The 19,183-nt window shown below is 44.5% G+C and overlaps 1 protein-coding gene across 2 annotated transcripts in view; it reads left to right on the top strand.

The window, feature by feature from the left end:
* The window catches only part of LOC142880437 (uncharacterized), a 39,508-nt gene that overhangs the window by 5,383 nt on the left and 14,942 nt on the right, over positions 1-19,183 (top strand). Inside the window, exons 4-8 of one of the 2 annotated variants that reach the window (XM_076014379.1) lie at positions 4,583-4,747; positions 5,540-5,719; positions 6,612-6,776; positions 17,736-17,881; positions 18,646-18,990. In XM_076014379.1, coding sequence (XP_075870494.1) covers positions 4,583-4,747; positions 5,540-5,719; positions 6,612-6,776; positions 17,736-17,881; positions 18,646-18,990 — 1,001 coding nt within the window. Of the gene's footprint in view, positions 1-4,582; positions 4,748-5,530; positions 5,720-6,611; positions 6,777-17,735; positions 17,882-18,645; positions 18,991-19,183 lie in introns of both variants that reach the window. The other variant, XM_076014369.1, reaches the window with a different exon arrangement.

Genomic DNA, 19,183 nt, shown 5'->3' with positions numbered 1-19,183 from the left:
AGCTGCATCTAAAATTCAATTTTATCCAACCTTTGTGAAGTCATCGCTGATAATTATTGAGAACTCATTAACTTGATAAGTGTCTTCACACAGAAGATAATCTTTCATAATAATATATAACTCGGAGAGATTGTTATTTCAGGGAGAGTCTAGCAAACCGCGAGCCCTTCAAATGACTCAGGACCCATCAAGTAGCTCTCGGTGCGGAAAAGGTTGGTGACTCCCGCACTGGATTATTGGAAACTGGTTAGAATGCAGTTTTGAACAGCGGTGTAAGAAAACAGAAGAAGAGTATTGAAAACAAATGCTGTGATTTATGCTATGAACAGCACTGGGTTCAGCAGTTCCTCCACTCTGAGCCAGCCAGCCATACTGACCGTGCATTAGTCAAACTCTCCATCTTTTGCCTGGAAACAGTCCTGGGCCAGTCTCGTGTGCGTGTGTGTGTGTGTGTGTGTGTGTGTGTGTGTGTGTGTGTGTGTGTGTGTGTGTGTGTGTGTGTGTGTGTGTGTGTGTGTGTGTGTGTGTGTGTGTGTGTCTCGTACCTAAGTGTGTGCGTGTACCTCCTCTGTGCCGCAGACTCAGGAAATGAGCCAGCTGACGCTGCAGAGCCGCACGTTAAAATGCCTTCCGCATAGCACTGCGCCTCACACATGGCCGTACACTCACCAACACGCGCGCGCCTTCTGTTCTGTTGGTCCGAGAGAGCGACGCTTGTGTGATTTTTCAAACATTCTTTCTTCTATGTATGCACAGCGAGCTTGCTGCTGACACACAGGCATGTGCCGTGTGCTTGGTGTCGGTGCCGCTGGGCAGTCGCGTCACTGTTTCAGCTGAGTTGCGTAAGAGCGAGTTTCCCCTGCGTCCATGTATGCATCTGAACTGCACTTTTCCAACAAGTGTTTTATTCACATGCATATGACTGCAAATGTGATTTATCCTGCTCACAGGAACTAAAAGAGCCCCTTTACAAGGCTTTTTCCTCCCATGCATTTACAACATTTTCCTCTCGTTCTTTGGCACTGAACGTTTTTTTGGTTTTTTTTTTGCGCTCTTTTCCTTGCTGTTTGTTTTTCTTTTCACCTGATTGTGTAAGAGAACCAAGTAAAGTTGAGCCTTTATTGTCCCACAGCGGGGAAATTTGCAGTGTACACACAGCAGCCGAGTAGTAAGCAGCAAGAAGAAACGCATGCATAAGTAGACGTCTAGGCATGAAAACATGAGGAACAATATATACAGGATTTTAGACATAAATTATATGACATATTCTACTTGGATGATGGATGAAATTGCACATGTACAGGTCTTACCCGAAAAATGAGAATATCAAGTAAAAGTTGTTTTATTTTGGCAATTTAACATAAAAGATGAAAGCAACACATTGTATTGAGCCATTCCACGCAAATTGACATCTCAAGCAGTTCCTTGTTGTAACTTTGCTGATGAAGATTTTCATAAAGATTTGACTTTATGTAACGTTCTAATTTTCTGAGTTTTTTTTTTTTACGCTGCAAGACCTGATCAGCAAAAATCCAAAGAAATAAAACCTTGAAATATATTGATTTGCATATTATTCCTTTATATGATATGTCACATTCACCTTTTAAGTTGAATTGCAGAAACACAACAACCTTTTCAGGATATCCTCATGTTCTGGGCAGTACCTGTAGTTTCCAGTTTTTGAACAGTGTGAATGTCACCTGCAAACAGAGTTTGTTCAGTGGGGGAACCCAGCAGCTTCTTGTGTGTCACCAGCCATTGTAGTCTGCACGTTCAGTTTACACTGCTGCAGTGTCACGTCGACGACTAAAACACGATCCGCTGTCCTGTCATTTGACCAGCGTGTCGGTTGCATAATGCGACCGACTTGTGTGCGGTGTGTTTTCAACTGCTTGACAATCGCAGCGTGTCATTAACATAGCAGGAAAGGCTGACGTTCCCGTTGTTTGAAAGTATGTGCGACCGGTTGTGTGTGTGTGTGCGTCCGTGTGTGTGTGTGTGTGTGTGTGTGTGTGTGTGTGTGTGTGTGTGTGTGTGTGTGCACTTTCATCCCATAAATGTCACATTGTGACAAACAAAAAGCTTGTCTGTCTTGAGAAATGCAGGAAGAAGTGGACACATCCTGACCTCCGCTGTACTTCTCCATCAATGGGCTCCTTTGAGCGTTTGGGCCTTTTGGACGTAATTACTTTCTGACGAGACTTTTCCAGCAGCCTCGTGGCTCCACCAGCACTTCCAGTGGTGTGAAGCGTCCTGTGAGATGCAATGAACGCGGGCGGCTCAGCAGAGTCCACGCCGACATTTAGTTGTGAAGGTTACTTTTGCATTGTCCTGAAATCTCACTGAAAGAGTTGCGTCTGCTCAATGTGCGGCTTTGTGTGTCCTCCGCCCGCTGCCTGCAGCATCTGGTTGCTCTCTGTTGTCAGTCAAGCAGCTACTGTGTGGAATGACGCATGCATAGCTTGTTGGAAGCTGTTCAGAGGGGGAGACAAATTTGCTTAAGTCAATTTTTGGATGAGGACAGAAGTCAACGCTTCTCTCTTCACTATTAAAGAGCAGCAGCACATTTGCACCGAATTTCTAAGTTGGTACTCTTACCAGCAAAGTTTTAAATCTGACCAAAATGCAAAAATGAGTAGAGGCGTGTGGCCTTAGTCTCCGCCTCTTGATGTTCTGGCACTAATTAAACTCACTGTTGTATTCTGAAGTCGTTAAGTAACTTTGTTCATGTGCGAGTGCGCTGTTGAAAAGCAATTCCAAACTCATTTGGGGCAAAAAGAGAACAAAGAAGAAATTTATAATGGAAGACGACAGGTTTTGGACCGGGACGTTCATTTAAAGTGTAATCAAAAGTAAAAAGTCAGTGATTATAGGAGGAATGCGGCCATTAAAACTCCGACTGCGGCCTCGAGACGAGTGCGTACATGTGTTTTTGTGTATCAACAGAGTGCACGAGGCAGCGGCTCGGTGCGCCAGGCCTCTTACCTAACATTGACTCCGAGCTAAGAGAATCCAGCTGCTGTCCTCTGGCCTGTTGTTCATCACAAGTGAGGGAAAATGGAGCCAGATGTTTCCTGCTCGGACAAGGTTTACTGCTCCTTTAACAACAGCGCCTGTGTGTGTGTGTGTGTGTGTGTGTGTGTGTGTGTGTGTGTGTGTGTGTGTGTGTGTGTGTGTGTTAACGTGAGGTAATTTGATTGTGGTGAACATTTATAAACCTTCCTTCCCCCTTCTTGAAATTTGTTTCTCTCTCTTTTTTTTTCTTTCTCCTCTGTCGGTTTTCTCTTCAACTGGTGGAAATTGTGAAAGTTTCAGTTTTTTTTTTGCATGACATAATGAGCTACAATTGGTCGAGGAAGCCAAGGTTTTTCCAGCAGCTTGGATTTAGTTGTTTTACATGCCTTTGTTTTATATCTTTCCCTCACTGGCACATTATTACACACACAGGATCAAACCGTGCTGCTTTAAATTGCTCAGCCGTTCAGACTGTAAATGAATGTTTGTGACTGTGGTCCCATTTAAAGGTACAGCTCTAAATCTATCTATTTACAGGTAGTACCCGAAAAATGAGAATATCAAGTGAAAGTTGTTTTATTTTGGAAATTTAACATCAAAGATGAAAGCAACAAATTTTATTGAGCCATTCCACGCAAATTGACATCTCAAGCAGTTCCTTGTTGTAACTTTGCTGATTAAGATTTTCAGCTCATTAAAACCACAAACTCAGAAAATAATTTTTTTTTTTTAGCTGCAAGACCCGATCAGCAAAATCCAAAGAAATAAAAACTTGAAATATATTGATTTGCATATTATTCCTTTATATAATATGTCACATAAGCTGAATTGCAGAAATACAACAACCTTTTCAGGATATCCAAAATTATCTGGGTAGTACCTGTATATGTATGGACTATATATCACTGCAGACAATGACCTGTTGACTGAGACGACGTCCTTCCACTTGAACCTGATCTCCTTCCACTGTAAGGTAAAGAATAAGCCAAACATATGCGATGTGAATTTAAATATACCCATGTTTTTAAAGTCGTCCGATGATTCTTTAACAGAATGGACAGATCTGCATGACACAGCCTGGTAACTAAACAGAGACGAGATGTTTCACTCCACTGTCATTTCTCAGAACTTCTGTCTTTCGCTCCCATCCAAGACATGACTTTCTTGGAGTTTTATAAGGCAGGACATGTTTCAGATGGCAAAAATGAAGGAATGGAATGTTTGACATTTCCATGCTGCAACAGCAACAGCAGCAGCAGCATGTTAGGTAATGTCCTGAAAACCAAGCCTTCCTTTGGGCGTCAAAGGAAGGGGAATGTGCAGAGGTTATTGTCTCAGCAGGATTAGTTTCCTGCTAATCACAAAGTTAGATTTTTTTTTTTTTTTTTTTACTTTTTCACTTTGTTTTTAACGAAACGCAACTTAGCCAGAGCTCTTGTGGTGCCGACGGACGATGGTTCGGTCATCCGCGCAAACGGAATGGAGATCTTTCCTGAATCCATCAAATCATCGCACCTTTTATATTAGGATAAAGAAATTTAAATACATGTCCCACTGTCTGTTCTAGGTATCCCTAAACTGCGGCCCGCCACCGAGCGACTCCCCGCCCAGCAGCCGCCATCCGGGTCAGTTGCCCGACCGGCTGCATCCAAACTTCCTGTGAAGGGATTACCCACAATCCTGAGTGTTTCCACCCCAGGGAGCAATGAGAACAATGGAACTGCAAGCAGAGGTGAGATAGAAGCAGCAATTGCTCCCCCACTCTGTCATTTACATGAACATACTCGCACTGTGAATGGAGAGAGTGTTCCTAAATATCCGCTTCCTTTCATGGAGACCATTTCTCTGTTGTTTCAATGTCCTCTTGGAAATAAGTGGTTTACTTTAGGAAAGCCGATTTATTTCCAGCAGTCGGTGCCACTTTTGTGGGTTGACCTCCAGGTGCTGACAATCAGGTGCCGATTGAACGCATAGAGGTATTGAGCTGAGGTTCTAGAACCAGCAGCAGTTCCAGATCTCCACAGTCTGGGTGGCACCAAACCCCCGGTATAAGTTTCTTTTTTCCCCTTCAGACCTCAGCCATCCAATTTCATCAAACTTCAAACAAGAAGTCAGTGGCACAATGAGCTGTTGGACTCAAGCAGAAGAATTGGCCAATTGTTTATGGCTGCAATTCACACATCCTGCTCTGCAGCTCAACCTCAATCAAATGCATTGTCCTCACAATTGTGGCACCATTTCAAAAGAGAAATTAATTAAATTGTTTTTGTTTTTGTAGAGTCATATCAAAGTTCAGGGCATTTTACATGTTGAGATGGAAGTTATTATTGTGGAAGATTATAGTCAATGTATTTATGTTCTCATTGGAAGGCAGATTTTATTTTTTAGTTTGGTATCAACATCAAACCGTGTTGTTCTCCAGTATGACCACGATGACCGCCTCCCTGTTTTTCTACTCCCATCATGCTGTGCATTGAAAAACTAACAGTACATTTTTCCCCGTAAGCTTCTGCAGCTGTGGGAGCCAAGGCAGACGAGGCGCCGAGTGGAAGCGCTCTGCCAGTGGGCAGCCAGGTCACAGTGAAGGCTCCCCCCTGCGGCAGCACCAGCGCCTTCGCTGATGTTGCTCCTGGCGCTGCTGCTTCGAGGCCGTCCGGATTGAGAAGCCGAGCGCTGTCAGTGCAGTCCAGGGCCGCCACTTCCAGTGAGTCTGCTGCATTTCCCCTTCACCTTCCGTCTGTCAAGCCAACCTTGGGACCTGCTTCAATGCCCTGGTTTCAAATGAGCATTTTGGGGTTTGTCGACTCGCGAAGAGAGCAGCTGGTGGACACAGTCAGAAGTGTTTTAATTTTCTTTTGTCATGATTCATTGTGATATACATACATATGTATATACACTACCAGTCAAAGGTTTGGACTCGTACTTCTGATTGAATGGTTTTTCTTTCATTTTCATGACTATTTATATTGTAGATTGTCACTCAAGGAATTAAAACTATGAATGAACACATATGGAATATGGATTCAACAAAAAAAGGTGTGAAATAACTCAAACAAGTTTTATATTTTAGATGATCTAGAATAGCCACCCTTCATATAAAATTTTTTTTTTTTTCTTTTGCCACATTAATCCTCATATCTTGGTCCTATATTTGATAGTGTGTGTATCTGCAGTGTAGAAAGTAGTAAAGATAAGGAAGTAACAGGTATGTACGGTATAACAACTGGACCACTCATGAGAACTTGTCTTTCCATAACATCTTGTCACTAGAGTTTTTTTTTAGTCCCCTTTGTTTGCTAGCATGATTCCAGTTTGGCTTTCGAACCACCTATTTGAAACGCAGACGTGGGAATAATGTTTTCTGCAAGGGTGTCCTCGAACTTGGCTTAAATAGCCCTCTCTCTCTCTTCTGTGTGAGAAGAAGGGATGGCAAGTTCTCAGGGGGTTAGTGCACGACACGCGACGCTGTGCGGTGTGTACCTTCTTAACCTAAATGGATGGGAAGTCGACGCTCAACTGTCTCATCAAACCAGAAAATTACAGCCCTGTGCGTGACTTCAGTGAATCGGACGTCTTTTTTGGGTCTCACTTTGCAGATCTGAAGTCGCCGACAGTCACCAGCCAGAACATGACCAAGCCGACATCTGCCACCCAACCTGCAGCGAAGGCCACGCCCACTGCCAGTCAGCTGGCCAGGCAGGCGCCGCAGTATCCTCTTCAACGAAGCGGCTCAGCCAGATTCAGCAGGATCCACACGGCAGGTGAGGAGGTCTCAACATTTGTTGTCTTGTTGTTTTCAGCACTCCAGGGGTTGCAGTGTCTCACATTAAAAGGTCCAGTGTGTCAGACTTTGCTCCATTTATGATTTTTATATTGGTCAAAGCTCATAGTGTCTTGCTTAAAGATTTTACACACTGGCCCTTTAAGTCTTTGCAGTTTACACAACTGCAAACAGCCAGTTAAATTACAACTGCCGTTGATGATTCCTCCAGTTCGACACTTCATAGTGCTTCTCCAACGACAGTAAGCTGCTGTCATCTAGTTTCTATTGGGATCATTTTGGTCGTCACTGCGCTGAGCAGTGAGGTTGTGCTGCCTCTGGGTGCTCAGCGTGATGCTTCCAGCTCTCTGTATTCTTTTAAATGTGTTGTTCCTTTGATCTTATATGGCATCAGAATTTGCTTTATTTAGAGCTCCGGTGATGCGTCTGATCTTCGCTGTGGTTGAATGCAGTTTTTCAGCATTCAGCCTGATCTGCAGATTCTATTACGTATTAAAGATACATCTAAAGCCCCAACTGATTGTCACTCCAATGGATGTGAAACTTTTCCTCGGTTTTTCACCCATCCCTTGAGGGAGCGGTGAGCATCAGCACTGCCAAATCATTGGGTCATTTAACCCCCCCCCCCACCACCCAGTAAATCGTGAATGCCAAGCCGGGAGGCAATGGGTACTGTTTTTGAGAACCCACAATATTAGTATTATATTATGCAGTCGATGTAATAGAATCATTGTAGTTGTATTTTTTTCTTTTTCTAATAGCTAAAGTCTTGTGATCAGTAATCAGACACAGGGACATTATTATTCATTTTGATTTAGCTGCACCGCAATCCCTCCAAGCAAAACATGATCACAAGTAAACTGAGCTGTAAAGCACTGAGAGGACTTGATTATCTCCATTAATTATGAATAAACCCTCATGCTGTTGGATGACACAAGCTGTGTGTATGTCTGTGTGTGTGTCACATTTTACATCTTGATATCAAAGTCCAAATTAGATGAGGGAATATATTTGTGAGCATACATTTGCAAAGGCACGTGCTGTCCCAGATAGTGCTGGAGCGTTAGGAGCTCCAGTGGGGCTCCCTCCTCCCTGAGGTGTCCCTGGCTTTGCTCCATGCAGCTCCTGCGCAGCCTGTTGCTGTGGCTCTGATCACTCAGGGCCCACATGCCTTCTTTCTCTCTTCTCTGGCTGGTTGTTGAAGTCTGGCCACATGTTGTTGGCCTCATGGTGGCAGTTAGTCAGTCAGTCAGTCGGTCTGCACTTCCTAAGCCCGGCACATTTGATTCAAACTACACTCCCTCCCTCTCTCATTTACACTCACCGCGACAGCCCGCAGGCGACAGTGGTTAGCAGTGTGGCCCTTTTTTAAACGCTCGCTGGCTTTCTTTAGCTCCTGCAGCCTTAGCGGAGCATGAATGTAATTGGTTCTGACAGGCGCACATACATACACTCCATGGGAACCCGTGACTTCAGTCGTGGAATTTTTATGGATTGATCTGAAGCCCTTTTTTTAGTTGGCGTAAAGTGCAATTTTCTAACAGGCAGATCCAACCAATGTGTTTCAGACACATTAAAATGTGAAGCATGTTAAGAACCTACGAAAGATGCTCCTTGTTTCTCATATTCTTTTGATATAAGATGAAGAGATCAGTGAAGATTGTTGATGTATGTCTGTATGTATGTATGTATGTATGTATATTTATATATGTGTATATACATATGAGTTCAGAAATGGTGGAAACCAGACAAATCGCACATGCTTTGAGCAGTTTTGCTGCGGTTTTGTGCAATTTAAACGACTAAGTTCAACCGCTGGCTGTACTCACAATTAGTTTTTGTAAAAAAACAAAGAACAAAAAAAAACAGTTTTACAAAGCACAAGAAGGAACTTCTAAACTGGAACACAAGCTGTCACCAGACACACATAAACAAACCCCAACCCCAAACCACAAAACAACAATAATGCCATTCAAAAACTCAACTGTGGCAAGATGTTTACAGCTTGTGTAGTTTTTTTTGTCATTTTATTTAATGTTGATTTATTTATTTTTATTGCAGTCTGTGTTTCGCAGCCTGTAATTTGCTTCCTGTCATGTTTCCACAACAAGCGTGAGTTATTAGTTCCAACCAAACAAAGTCCTTAGAATGTAGCTACTCAAAACTTACAAGGAGCAGCTCTGCGTCGTGTGTGTGTGTGTGTGTGTGTGTGTGTGTGTGTGTGTGTGTGTGTGTGTGTGTGTGTGTGTGTGTGTGTGTGTGTGTGTGTGTGTGTGTGTGTGTGTGTGTGCTGCAAAGACGTGTTTTTCCACACACATGCTGTGTGCTGGCTGAATAATGTGGTGCCGGCCTGCAGGAAAACGCCCCCCTTTGGCCGTTTCAGCCTTTTGCAGCGTCTCTTTTTCTTGCTCACATCCGACCTTTGACACGATTCATCTCGACCTCCGTGAAAGAGAGTCAGAGATGGAAGGAGAGCGGAAGGAGACCGTAGGTGTCAAACTCTGGCCCGCGGCCCACATTTGGCCCACAGCATAATTATATTTGGCCCATGTGGCAATACAAATCACTACTCAAGCTGCTGGCCCGCTGGTATTATATGGCACATGTACTGCTAATACTACAAATCCCAGAATGCTCTGCTGGTATTTTTGCGCGTCAATCAGGACAAAATGTTAATTGAAGGATATTATTATTACTTAATTGATTTATTGTTGTTATTCTATTTTTAAATGTATTATGAGTCCATGAAATTTAAATCAAATGATTTTATTTGAGATTTTGCATGTGTGCAATATTAAGTGATTTATTCTATATTATGAAGCTTTGCTTGTTCCATATTCATGTTGAGGCAAAAGCTATTTAGCTCCATATTAGCTCCAAATGAGGAGATATTTCAATCAATATCAATGTTGGTGTTTGAGTTGAGCCGTGTGAGCGAAGCACAGAGCAACAGAGCGGGGGATTATTCAGGCCCCGCCCACTCCCCCTCCCCCTCCTACCCTGCAGCATCTCTCCCTCCGTGTGTTTGAGTGAGTGAGTGTGTGCTTGCGTGCGGGAGCGTCTGTGTGTTCTGGCTCGGAGGAGCTTTAGAATCGGCGGTGAAATAGCGGCGGCCGAGCAGCATCTCCACGCTGCTCTTTGTCTGAACGCGCGCCAGGATTTTTGTAAATTCCGGGGACACGCCCCTGCGCCGCCGTCGACGGGACGCCTCGCCGTGTTTTTCAGCCCAACCATCACCCGCTCTGAGGATCTGATTCTCTCTCTCCCTCTCTCTCTTCCTGTGGATGCTTCTCCGTCCTCTCTGCGTTCCCTCCAGTCCTGGTATTTTTTACACCATCACTGCCGTTGCTGCTGCTGATGCTGGATGATTCACTGCCGCCAGGAAAACGCAGGAATTCTGTGCTATTTTTGGCGCCATTTTCTCATCTTCTTCTATTGGCTGTCCACCGTCCTCCCCGAGGTTCTTCTCCTCTCGGTGTTTTCCGCTGGCTGCTCCGTTGCCGTGAAACCTACCAAGGGCAGCACGCGAGAGACTCAGCCATTTGTTTTTCTGCTGAATTGAAAATACGATTCTGATACTTCTGGCTGACTTCACCCCTTCAATTCAAAAATCCTCAATCCATCTTGTTTTTCCTCTGTCCCTGTGACTTGTACGTAGATGATAGCTTTTTTTTTTTTTTTAGAATCTCAGCAAGTCCATCTTTTCTGAAGGATTTCTTGCCTTCTCTCTTTTGAACGCATATTATAAAACTCAGACGGGGAGCAAAGGAGACCCCCCAGTTTTGTGAACAAACTTTCAACACAAATGTGTTGAAAGTTGAAGCTTCAGTCCCGAGAAGGAGCTTCTGCTGAAGGATCATCCGTCTGTCTTTGACCAAGTATTGGAAGCAGAGACCATGTTATGGTCGCCCAGGCTGTCGCTGGCCAACTTCCACGTGAAGCTGACCGCCAAGGGACTTTTCCGAAACCTCCAGCTGCTCTCGGGATGCAGGAAGAACACGGTGGTTTTCCACGCAGGTTTGGAGACGTCCTCTCTGTCCTCCCGCCATCCGGTCATCGACTGCGCGGTGGCTGTCCTCACGCGGCCGTCGCTCCACTCATCAGTCGGCGCGAGCGTTCGGTCAACAGGTCGATCACGGCGCACATCTGAAATCGTTTCTTTCCCCATTCGCCCGTAGATGCATTTAGAAAGAGCTGTGCAGTGTAAACGCTGGTTCGTCCGTCCATCCGTCCATCCATCCATCCACCCACCAGTGTATCCATCCATCCATCCATCTATCTCTCCATCCACCCACCAGTGTATCCATCCATCCATCCATCCATCCATCCATCCATCCATCCATCCATCTGCTTCTGTGGATGTTTTGAGTTGTGGATGTTGTACAGGCCTGAGCCTTCATTTATACCCACAACTTTGCATTGTGGGGTTTCATTCACACTGTGCATGCACACATACATACATACATACATACATACATACATATGGGTATGTATGTATATTTGGGCCTTCATTCATACCACAACCCCACAACATTGAATTGTGGGGTTTCAAGCATATATGTGTGTGTGTGTGTATATATCTGTCTGTATGTGTATATATGTGGAAAATGTGTGTATATATGTATATACATATGTATGTGTATAGACACAATGTAAATGAAGTCTCAAGCCTATACTACCTTTGCCTGCTTGTGTCTTTTGCTCTGTGTGCACACAATATACTGTAATACTTTTAGTGCATCAGGCGTGTTTGTGTCCATCTTACTACATTTCTGAATTTTAGCCTTTGCATTTGTGCCTAATGGCTCTAGTAGCCTCTAATATTGTCTGAATAATATTTATCCTCTTATGATATTACAGTCATGGGGTGGCAAAGCCTGACTCCAGAGCAGAATCAAAGGCAACCTCGCCCTCTCACACCACCACCACCTCCTCCTCCTCCTCCTCCTCCTCCTCCACCACCATCTCATTATCTCCACCCTCCCTCCCTCCCTCCGCTGTTGGGGCCTTTCCGTATTGTGTATACCGGCTAACGTGGCCCACCATCATGAATGCGGCAGGGTTACAATGGGGCCATGGAAAGCCTGTGCGTGTCTTTGAGAGACTCTTCTGCATGAGTGCTGGAGCAGCAGCGTGATAAATGGCCGTGGCTGGAGGCTGTGTTTGAACGGCTCGGCTGTCGGAACAGCGCCGGCGTCACAGGCCATGTGTCTCCCGCTCGTGCACTGACCAGAAATAGCCAAGGACACATCTGGCCTTTACTTATTCAACCATTGAAAGGATGCCATCCGTTTACGCTCAACTGGCCTCGCTCTCTCTCTCTCTCTTTTTATATTGGCCTCCATCCTCAGCTCTTATTTAGTCTCACCCATCATTTTAAGGTAAACCGTGTTGGTAGTATATATAGAATATTCACCTTGATGTCACCATAGCATAAAAGAATAACAGTAATCTTGGTATGTTTACTGTTACTATAAACTGGAGCCTATTTGTTACTTTATCAAAATGTATTGAGGATGAGGATTGGAATTGGATTGTAGTTTTTCTTAATAATTTCATTTTTTTTTTATTGTTTTTATATTTAGTTTCTTTTCTTGCTCTCCCCGTGCCATAAACATATTTATATTTATATCTCATAGCCGAGTCATAGCTTTAAGTCAGCTTCTTGCCTTACTCTTAGCACTATTAAAAATGTTGGAAAAATTATTATCTCATTAGGTTAAGAAAGAAAACAATTAAGTACAATAGCAAAAATGTATCTTTCAAAGTATAAGTATTTTTTATCCTTAATATTTTAACTGAGTTTTACGAAATGAATGAGAATAACAGTCATGCATTCATAAAGATCAATTATATTGCAAAATTGTAATAATTAAACTAATTCATTATGATATTTGCTTTGGTTTTCTATTAAACCGTAAAATCTAAGCTGTTTGTCTAATCCACTGAAGGCAGCCGACGGGCAAACTGCATGTGTATCGTAAACAGCTGATAAACAAGCATTTAACCGCGTTAACGTTTAAATCCTGATTGCTGGCTGCTTATCCAGTGCAGCGACTGACCTCGGCCGCATTCATTTCTTTACATTTTCTCGGCCAAACGACTCGCTAAATCCTTAAGCATCTTTTAACAAATCTTTTCATCCATTTTCTTTTAAGCTCTCTAAATATTTTTTGCACATTCAATCGTGACGACATTAAGCGCAATCGATCAAGTGCAACACACTTGATCTTCTAATTGTTTGTTTTTGACGCATGTGTCACTCAATCGTAAATTGTCTGCGTTGCTCATCATGCACTCAACCGCAATGATGCAGCTGTGCCTTGGACTCTGGGTGTATTCCTGCCAGCCCATCTGATCCCGGCCGCACGTGTTTGGCTGCAGCGTGTTTTCTCGGTCTGAGCTCCACAGACCCACTTCCCTGCTGCCGCTTGCGATCAGCCTGAAATGTAGGTTAGGGCAGGCTTTAGTCATCGTGCGTGTGTGAGTGCGAGCGTGTGCAGCAGCCGCAGCAGCAGCAGCGGCAGCAGAGACTCATTGCACAGTGGTTCAGCTCAGGCTGTCCAATCGTGCAAGCTTTAATCTGATGTTGCGTTTCCCCCTCGTGTGGCGGCAATGAGGGCTTCACAGCATCTATGCCATGTTTTCTCTCCTGGCCAGAGCGGATTTTTGGCTTAGGTGTTCCATGATATTCAGTGAAACTAGGTAGAGATGTTCTCTGGCGCAGATCAAGGGCAGCCGTGCACAGTTTATTAATGGGTGCATGTGGATCAGCATTCCATTAAAGGTCCAGTGTGTAGAATTTGGCCTGATTAATGATTTTTAGAATGGTAAATCTTAACACGTTGTCCGTAAATACGTATATATGTACTGTACACACATAAATACAAAAGTGTGTACTCACAGTCCAATAAAAGTCATTTAGTTTTCCTACCCATAGAACAGCTCTTATGTATGTGTAAAAACATACATGGAGCACCACCATATTTCTAAGGAAGCCTGGTGTGGACAATCCAGCTGCTTGAAAGTGTGTTTTGTATTTAAGGTGACTGCTCACGTCCTCAAATAAACCAACGAAGAAGAAGAAGAAGGTGGACGAGGTATCCAGGTTTGGGTGCGCAGGCAGGCAACCTAGTTCACTGGCAGGCTCGGGAGAAGCAGAGTGAGCGAATGAGCGCTGCAATCTAAAATCTGACCACCGGATGGCAGACTTTTACACACTGTACCTTTTAAGAGAGATGGTTAAGTGTTCCTCAGTGGACCTAAACTGCTTTGTCCTGCCCAAAGGCATCCAGCACTGCAGTTGTTTGGCCTGGCCATCAGTCAGGAGCCGGCCAGGATTATTTTCTTATTTTTTTTACGACAACCTGCTCCTTTTTTGCCTTTTGCATGTAATCTTTGGCTCTTCACTTTGTCCCATCTTTAATTAGTGAAGTGGTTTGGCTCACCTCGATGATGATGATGATCATCATCATCATCATCTTCACCATCATCATGCAGTGGTTCTCCCTGGTGGTTGGCTTGCAGTGTCTTACCCTCTCATAAGGACGCTCAATGCCGCTGCCTGTGGCCAGTCGCTCCGTCCAGATGTCCGAGATCATCTGCGCCGCACCCCTTGTAAAACAGTGACTAAAATAGGATAATGAAAGAAAGGATGTAGAGTCCTGTAGTATTGGGAACACACCGACGCATTGTCTCCGACGTGCTGAATGTTTTTGTGGGTAGAATGTCGATGTTGTGGTACAAAAACACCGTGCATTGTGCACAGCGGTGGCAGATCTGTCCACTGTGGCTAAGAAATGTACGTTCCTTGCCAATTTTCACATCTGCCCGATGATGGCAGAGGTTTGCACGGACACTAAATCCTCTGCAAACAGGCTGAACTCCAGCAAACACAGCTCTGCCTTTCAATGAGGAGAATGTGTTTGTTGTTCTTGGTTTGTGACGTTGTGCCAGTTCAACCAGCTCCTGTCAGATTTGGAGCTGCTGTATCTCTGAATCAAGTCATCTCCAGGCAGGTTGTATGGCCCCTGCCATCTTTCACATATTAACCAGCGTTTTAGTCATTTTTCATTCCTGCCTTGGTTTGCCTCAGCTATCGTCATTAGCATCAAGTGGTGGCCAATTGCTGCGATCTGTTGCTTCGTGGCACAGTGCCAGTTAGGGGGGGGGGGGGCAGCGGTTCCAGAAGAAGGAAGAAAAGGAGATTTGTTCAGATTACAGGCAGCCTGCACAGTAAACAAGAGGCTGGAGAAGACAAACTGTAAGCGCCTGTCATCACTGTTATGACTTGGATGTTATAACATTATCACTAGTCTAAATAGCTGTATTTTGTATATAGTTGCACTTTATTTCTAGTGTGCCTGCTCATTAGAAGGCCATTTGAAGTTGCTGCTTTTAATGTGATGACAAATAAACATCCTTCAGTGCAGTTGTGTCTGATAGAAATTGATGAAACAGTCTCAAATTTATACAATTTTTTTTGTATATATTTTTATTTTATTTTTTTCTGTTTTCCTTTTCTAAATGGATGAATTTTTCCTGGAGCGTCGTCCCTCGGTCTTATGCAGGATGATCTCAGGACATTTACAAGTCGTCGGTTGACGCACGAGCTGACGACATGCAACCGCTCTCTTGTTTCCATGGCAACAACCTCTGAAACGCTGCATCTCGAGTTCATGCGTGATGCAAATCCACGATTCCACCGTTTAGCTGTTGGATCATGGCAGCAGCTTGCTGACACCGATCATGTGCCGCTGGTCCAAACGGCTACTTCACGTCTTTTTCATTTATGCCAGGATCAGACCATATGAATTTAGCCCAGTATTATCGAAGGCAGTGTGAGGTGTCACACAAAGTGATGCCAGACCATACCAGACAAGATGAAGACTGCAGAGACGACTGTTGTTTCCGATGATCAGAAAACATTCTGGGACACGAGCAAGCAACCCGAGACAACCGCACACCTTGTTCATCCTGTGAACACACACACACACACACACACACACACACAGAGTAATCCCATGCTAATCTGCCACTAAGTGGGCAGTGTTTAATTTGTTAAGCGTGTGCAGCCTGACGGTAAGCCTGCAGTTGTGTGTCTCCAGCTGATGTATTTCTTTGAGGACATTTCTGAGGTTGCTGAGGGTGTGCCAGCCTGCAGGCCCTCATCTTGTTAAGCCTTGATGTTTGCTAGAGCTATCCTGAAGAGGTGTCGCCGCCCCCCCCGCCCCCCCCCTTTTTTTTTTATAGTTACCATTGGCACTAAGCAGACTCGTGAAATTGAGTGTCTCGGCTTTTTGTTCTTTTGTGCCCGGGTGAAATCATGCCTGCGTACTTCAGCTATACAAACACAATACAAGGCTCCTGCTCCTCTCATACCGCCCCGTTTTTATTTATCCATTTCCCAACTCCTCCTGTTTCACTCCCCGTCTGCTTCCCCACAATAGACTTTACCTAAATGGTCACGAGAAGGATCAGATAACCGTGACAACTGGAGGTGCCACGAAAATTTCAGATTTGCTTTGCAACAAAACTCGGGCAGCATTTCAAAGATGAGTTATTGCTGTGACAATCAATCCTCCTCCAATCAGAAGTTGTGGCACCTAAAAGAGAGAAATTCTCCAGACCCAGCAGGTAAAGTCCTTGCATGCTAACAGTGTTGTTTCTCTCTCAGTGTGGGCTCAGCAGCTCTGCATGACTGCCATTCAGACTCCAGGTACAAAAGCAACACCTTCAGTACTCGCGACGCTCAAATGCTTTTATACTGTGTGTACGACGAGCAGTCAAAAGTCTGCACTCACCCTGTGAATTGAATGTCTTCTCTTGCATTCTCATGACTACTACTACTGACATTGCACTTTCTCACTGAAGGCATCAAAACTACGTTTGAACACACATGGAATGATGGAGGAAACACAATAAAAGTGGAAAATAACTCAAACACGTTTTATATTGAAATTCTTCAAAACAGCCACCTTTCATAAAAAGCATATTCAGAGTTATTAAATATGCTTTAATAACTCTTGACCGGGTCAGATGGTCATGCATGATCGTACGTGTGAGTTTCAAAGCCCCTACCCCCAAAACCTTCTGTAGCTGTATGCAACCGGTTATTACTCTATTCGACAAGACATATTTTTTAAGAGGGACGTTTTTGCCCCCAGCAGGACTTCTGAATCAACAAACAAAACATTCAGTCGGTGCTTTTGTGATGGTAATTCTTTGGGTGGCTGAACAGAGATGTTTTTTTTTTTTTATGATTCTCTGTTCCGTTTGCTGTCAGTGAGACTGAGAACATGCTGTGCTTGAACAGTACCAGTAGGTGGCAGTGTAAGTGCCCGTTGGAGCAGGCCTGTTGTCAACACTGGTGGACCTCCAACTCCATCAGACTTGAGAGGAGTTTGGCTTTGCAGTGCATTTTGGTAGAGAGCTGACGACTCTTCTCACAAAGCTCATCGTGACTCATTTCTCCTTTTGTATCAAGCACTTGCTGATTTGAACCGGCAAACGTTAGGACACAATTTTTTTCATGACTAATAATGGATTCAACTTTGGATTCGACTCGAGCGCCGGCCAGCAGAAACCATATTTAGCACCGCTGTCCACTGCTTTATTGAATTATTCAGAGAGAGGGAGACTCTAATTGCTTTGTCTCTGGTGTTGCACTCCCTAATGCACTCTCGGGCCCAATATATACAGGCCAGCCACTCGGCATCACTACCACGCAGCCTCACCATGCATTGCACTCGGCTCGGACCGACGGGGCGTGTTTTTATTTTGCAGCCTAGCAGTTCGTCGTTGCCGCATGGATTTTCTTTTCCGTTCTTTTTGGGATGACGATTCTCACGGCGGGCACACTGACTTTGTTTAGTCGCTGACACCATGTTGAATGTCGCGTCTGCCACCAAGACACTCAGAATTTGCCGTTTGATTGCAGTGGACAAGAACAAGCCCCGAGAGGTGTCGACCAGGACCACCGGCAGCAGCGGCAGCAGCTCGCTAGGAACCAACTCACCTGCAGGGGGAACCAACCAGAATGTGCAGCAGCAGCAGCAGCAGCAGCCACCGCCTCCGGTCGAGCGGGTACGTCTCACTCCTCCTCGCACTGACACACTGCTGATAAACCATGCTAATTTATTCCGCGTTGGCCAACAAATCAGCTCCACGATGAAAAGAATTCCGAATGGTCGCTGTTTTTTTATTCAAGATGAGTTATTGCAATTTTTGTAGTGATATTTCATATGTTTACAGACCATCGTGCTTTGTTTTCTACGGCAACGATTGAGAGTTGATGGTGGTGATGACATATTTGTTCTCGAAGAGGAGAAGTCCAGTGTGGACATTGACTTGAAATATAAACAGGCTTTAACATCGTTCGAGCATCAAGCGTCCGTTTGCCCCTTCCGGTGATTAGTGAGCAAGTTGGCATTTTCAATATCCTGTGAAGAGGAGACGGTCATGGTGAAATCATCTCTGCTTAACTTGAGCCATTGGAACTTGAGGCAAATGTTGCAGTCATGCCAGAACTGTCAGCTGACACTTTTAGTTGTGATCTTTTAAGAATAAGAATAAGAATGCCTTTATTTATCCCACGCTGGGTCAATTTGCACAGTTAAAGCAGCCTAATCAGTGCAAAGAGAAAAATTAAAAGTAGTGAAAAGATTAACAAGGAGTAAAGAAATAAAATACATATGCAGATAATTTTCATATCTAAATAATGTTTAAAAAATGAGTGTTTGTAAATGTAGAATTTTCTAAACAGAGAGTTGGTGTATTAATACTTTATTTCTAAGGCATTTATAACTGCATGTTTTGCAGTAAACCTGTGGTCTGCTTGTCCTCACCAGATACCAGAGGCACCAGCTAAAGCATCAGAGACTTTGGTCCCACCGGCGCCCTCTGCTGACCCCACACCCACCAGCACCGGCACCAGCGGAGGCCCGTGCACCGGGTCCAAGACGAGAACTGGGTCAAGATCCAGTCCCAGGACGGGATCCCGTCTGCAAAATGCATCCAAGAGCGGCTCAGCCTCAGCAGTGGCGGCGGACAGAACAGGTCCGGCTAAACCCAGTCAGAGCAAAGAGCAGGCGGAGAAGAGGAACCAGGCCATCAGCCAGCTGAGGAGGCTGCTGGTCCAGGGAAACAGGAGGGTGGAAGCTCTGGCCACAGTCATCCAGCATCTCTTCACTGAGGTACTGGAGCTTCTTTTCTTCTTATGTTGGCAGAAGACATGTTGCGGTTGCAGCCACTGTTTGTGTACAAACCATATCCATATAGAAACTACATTCCTTGTAGTCTTTTGATTATTGATGGTTCAGATGTCAGCTCCGTCTACCGAGGCAAAAGAATACTTCAAGGCAACCAGGTTTTCTTGGTTCTTTTTCT

This window comes from Nelusetta ayraudi, unplaced genomic scaffold, assembly GCF_046127955.1.
Source record: "Nelusetta ayraudi isolate G7.1 ecotype Tasmania unplaced genomic scaffold, CSIRO-AGI_Nayr_v1 ptg000006l, whole genome shotgun sequence".
Lineage (NCBI taxonomy): Eukaryota > Metazoa > Chordata > Actinopteri > Tetraodontiformes > Monacanthidae > Nelusetta > Nelusetta ayraudi.
Note: the sequence above shows the minus strand (reverse complement) of the source record. Positions and strands in the feature narration are given on the sequence as shown.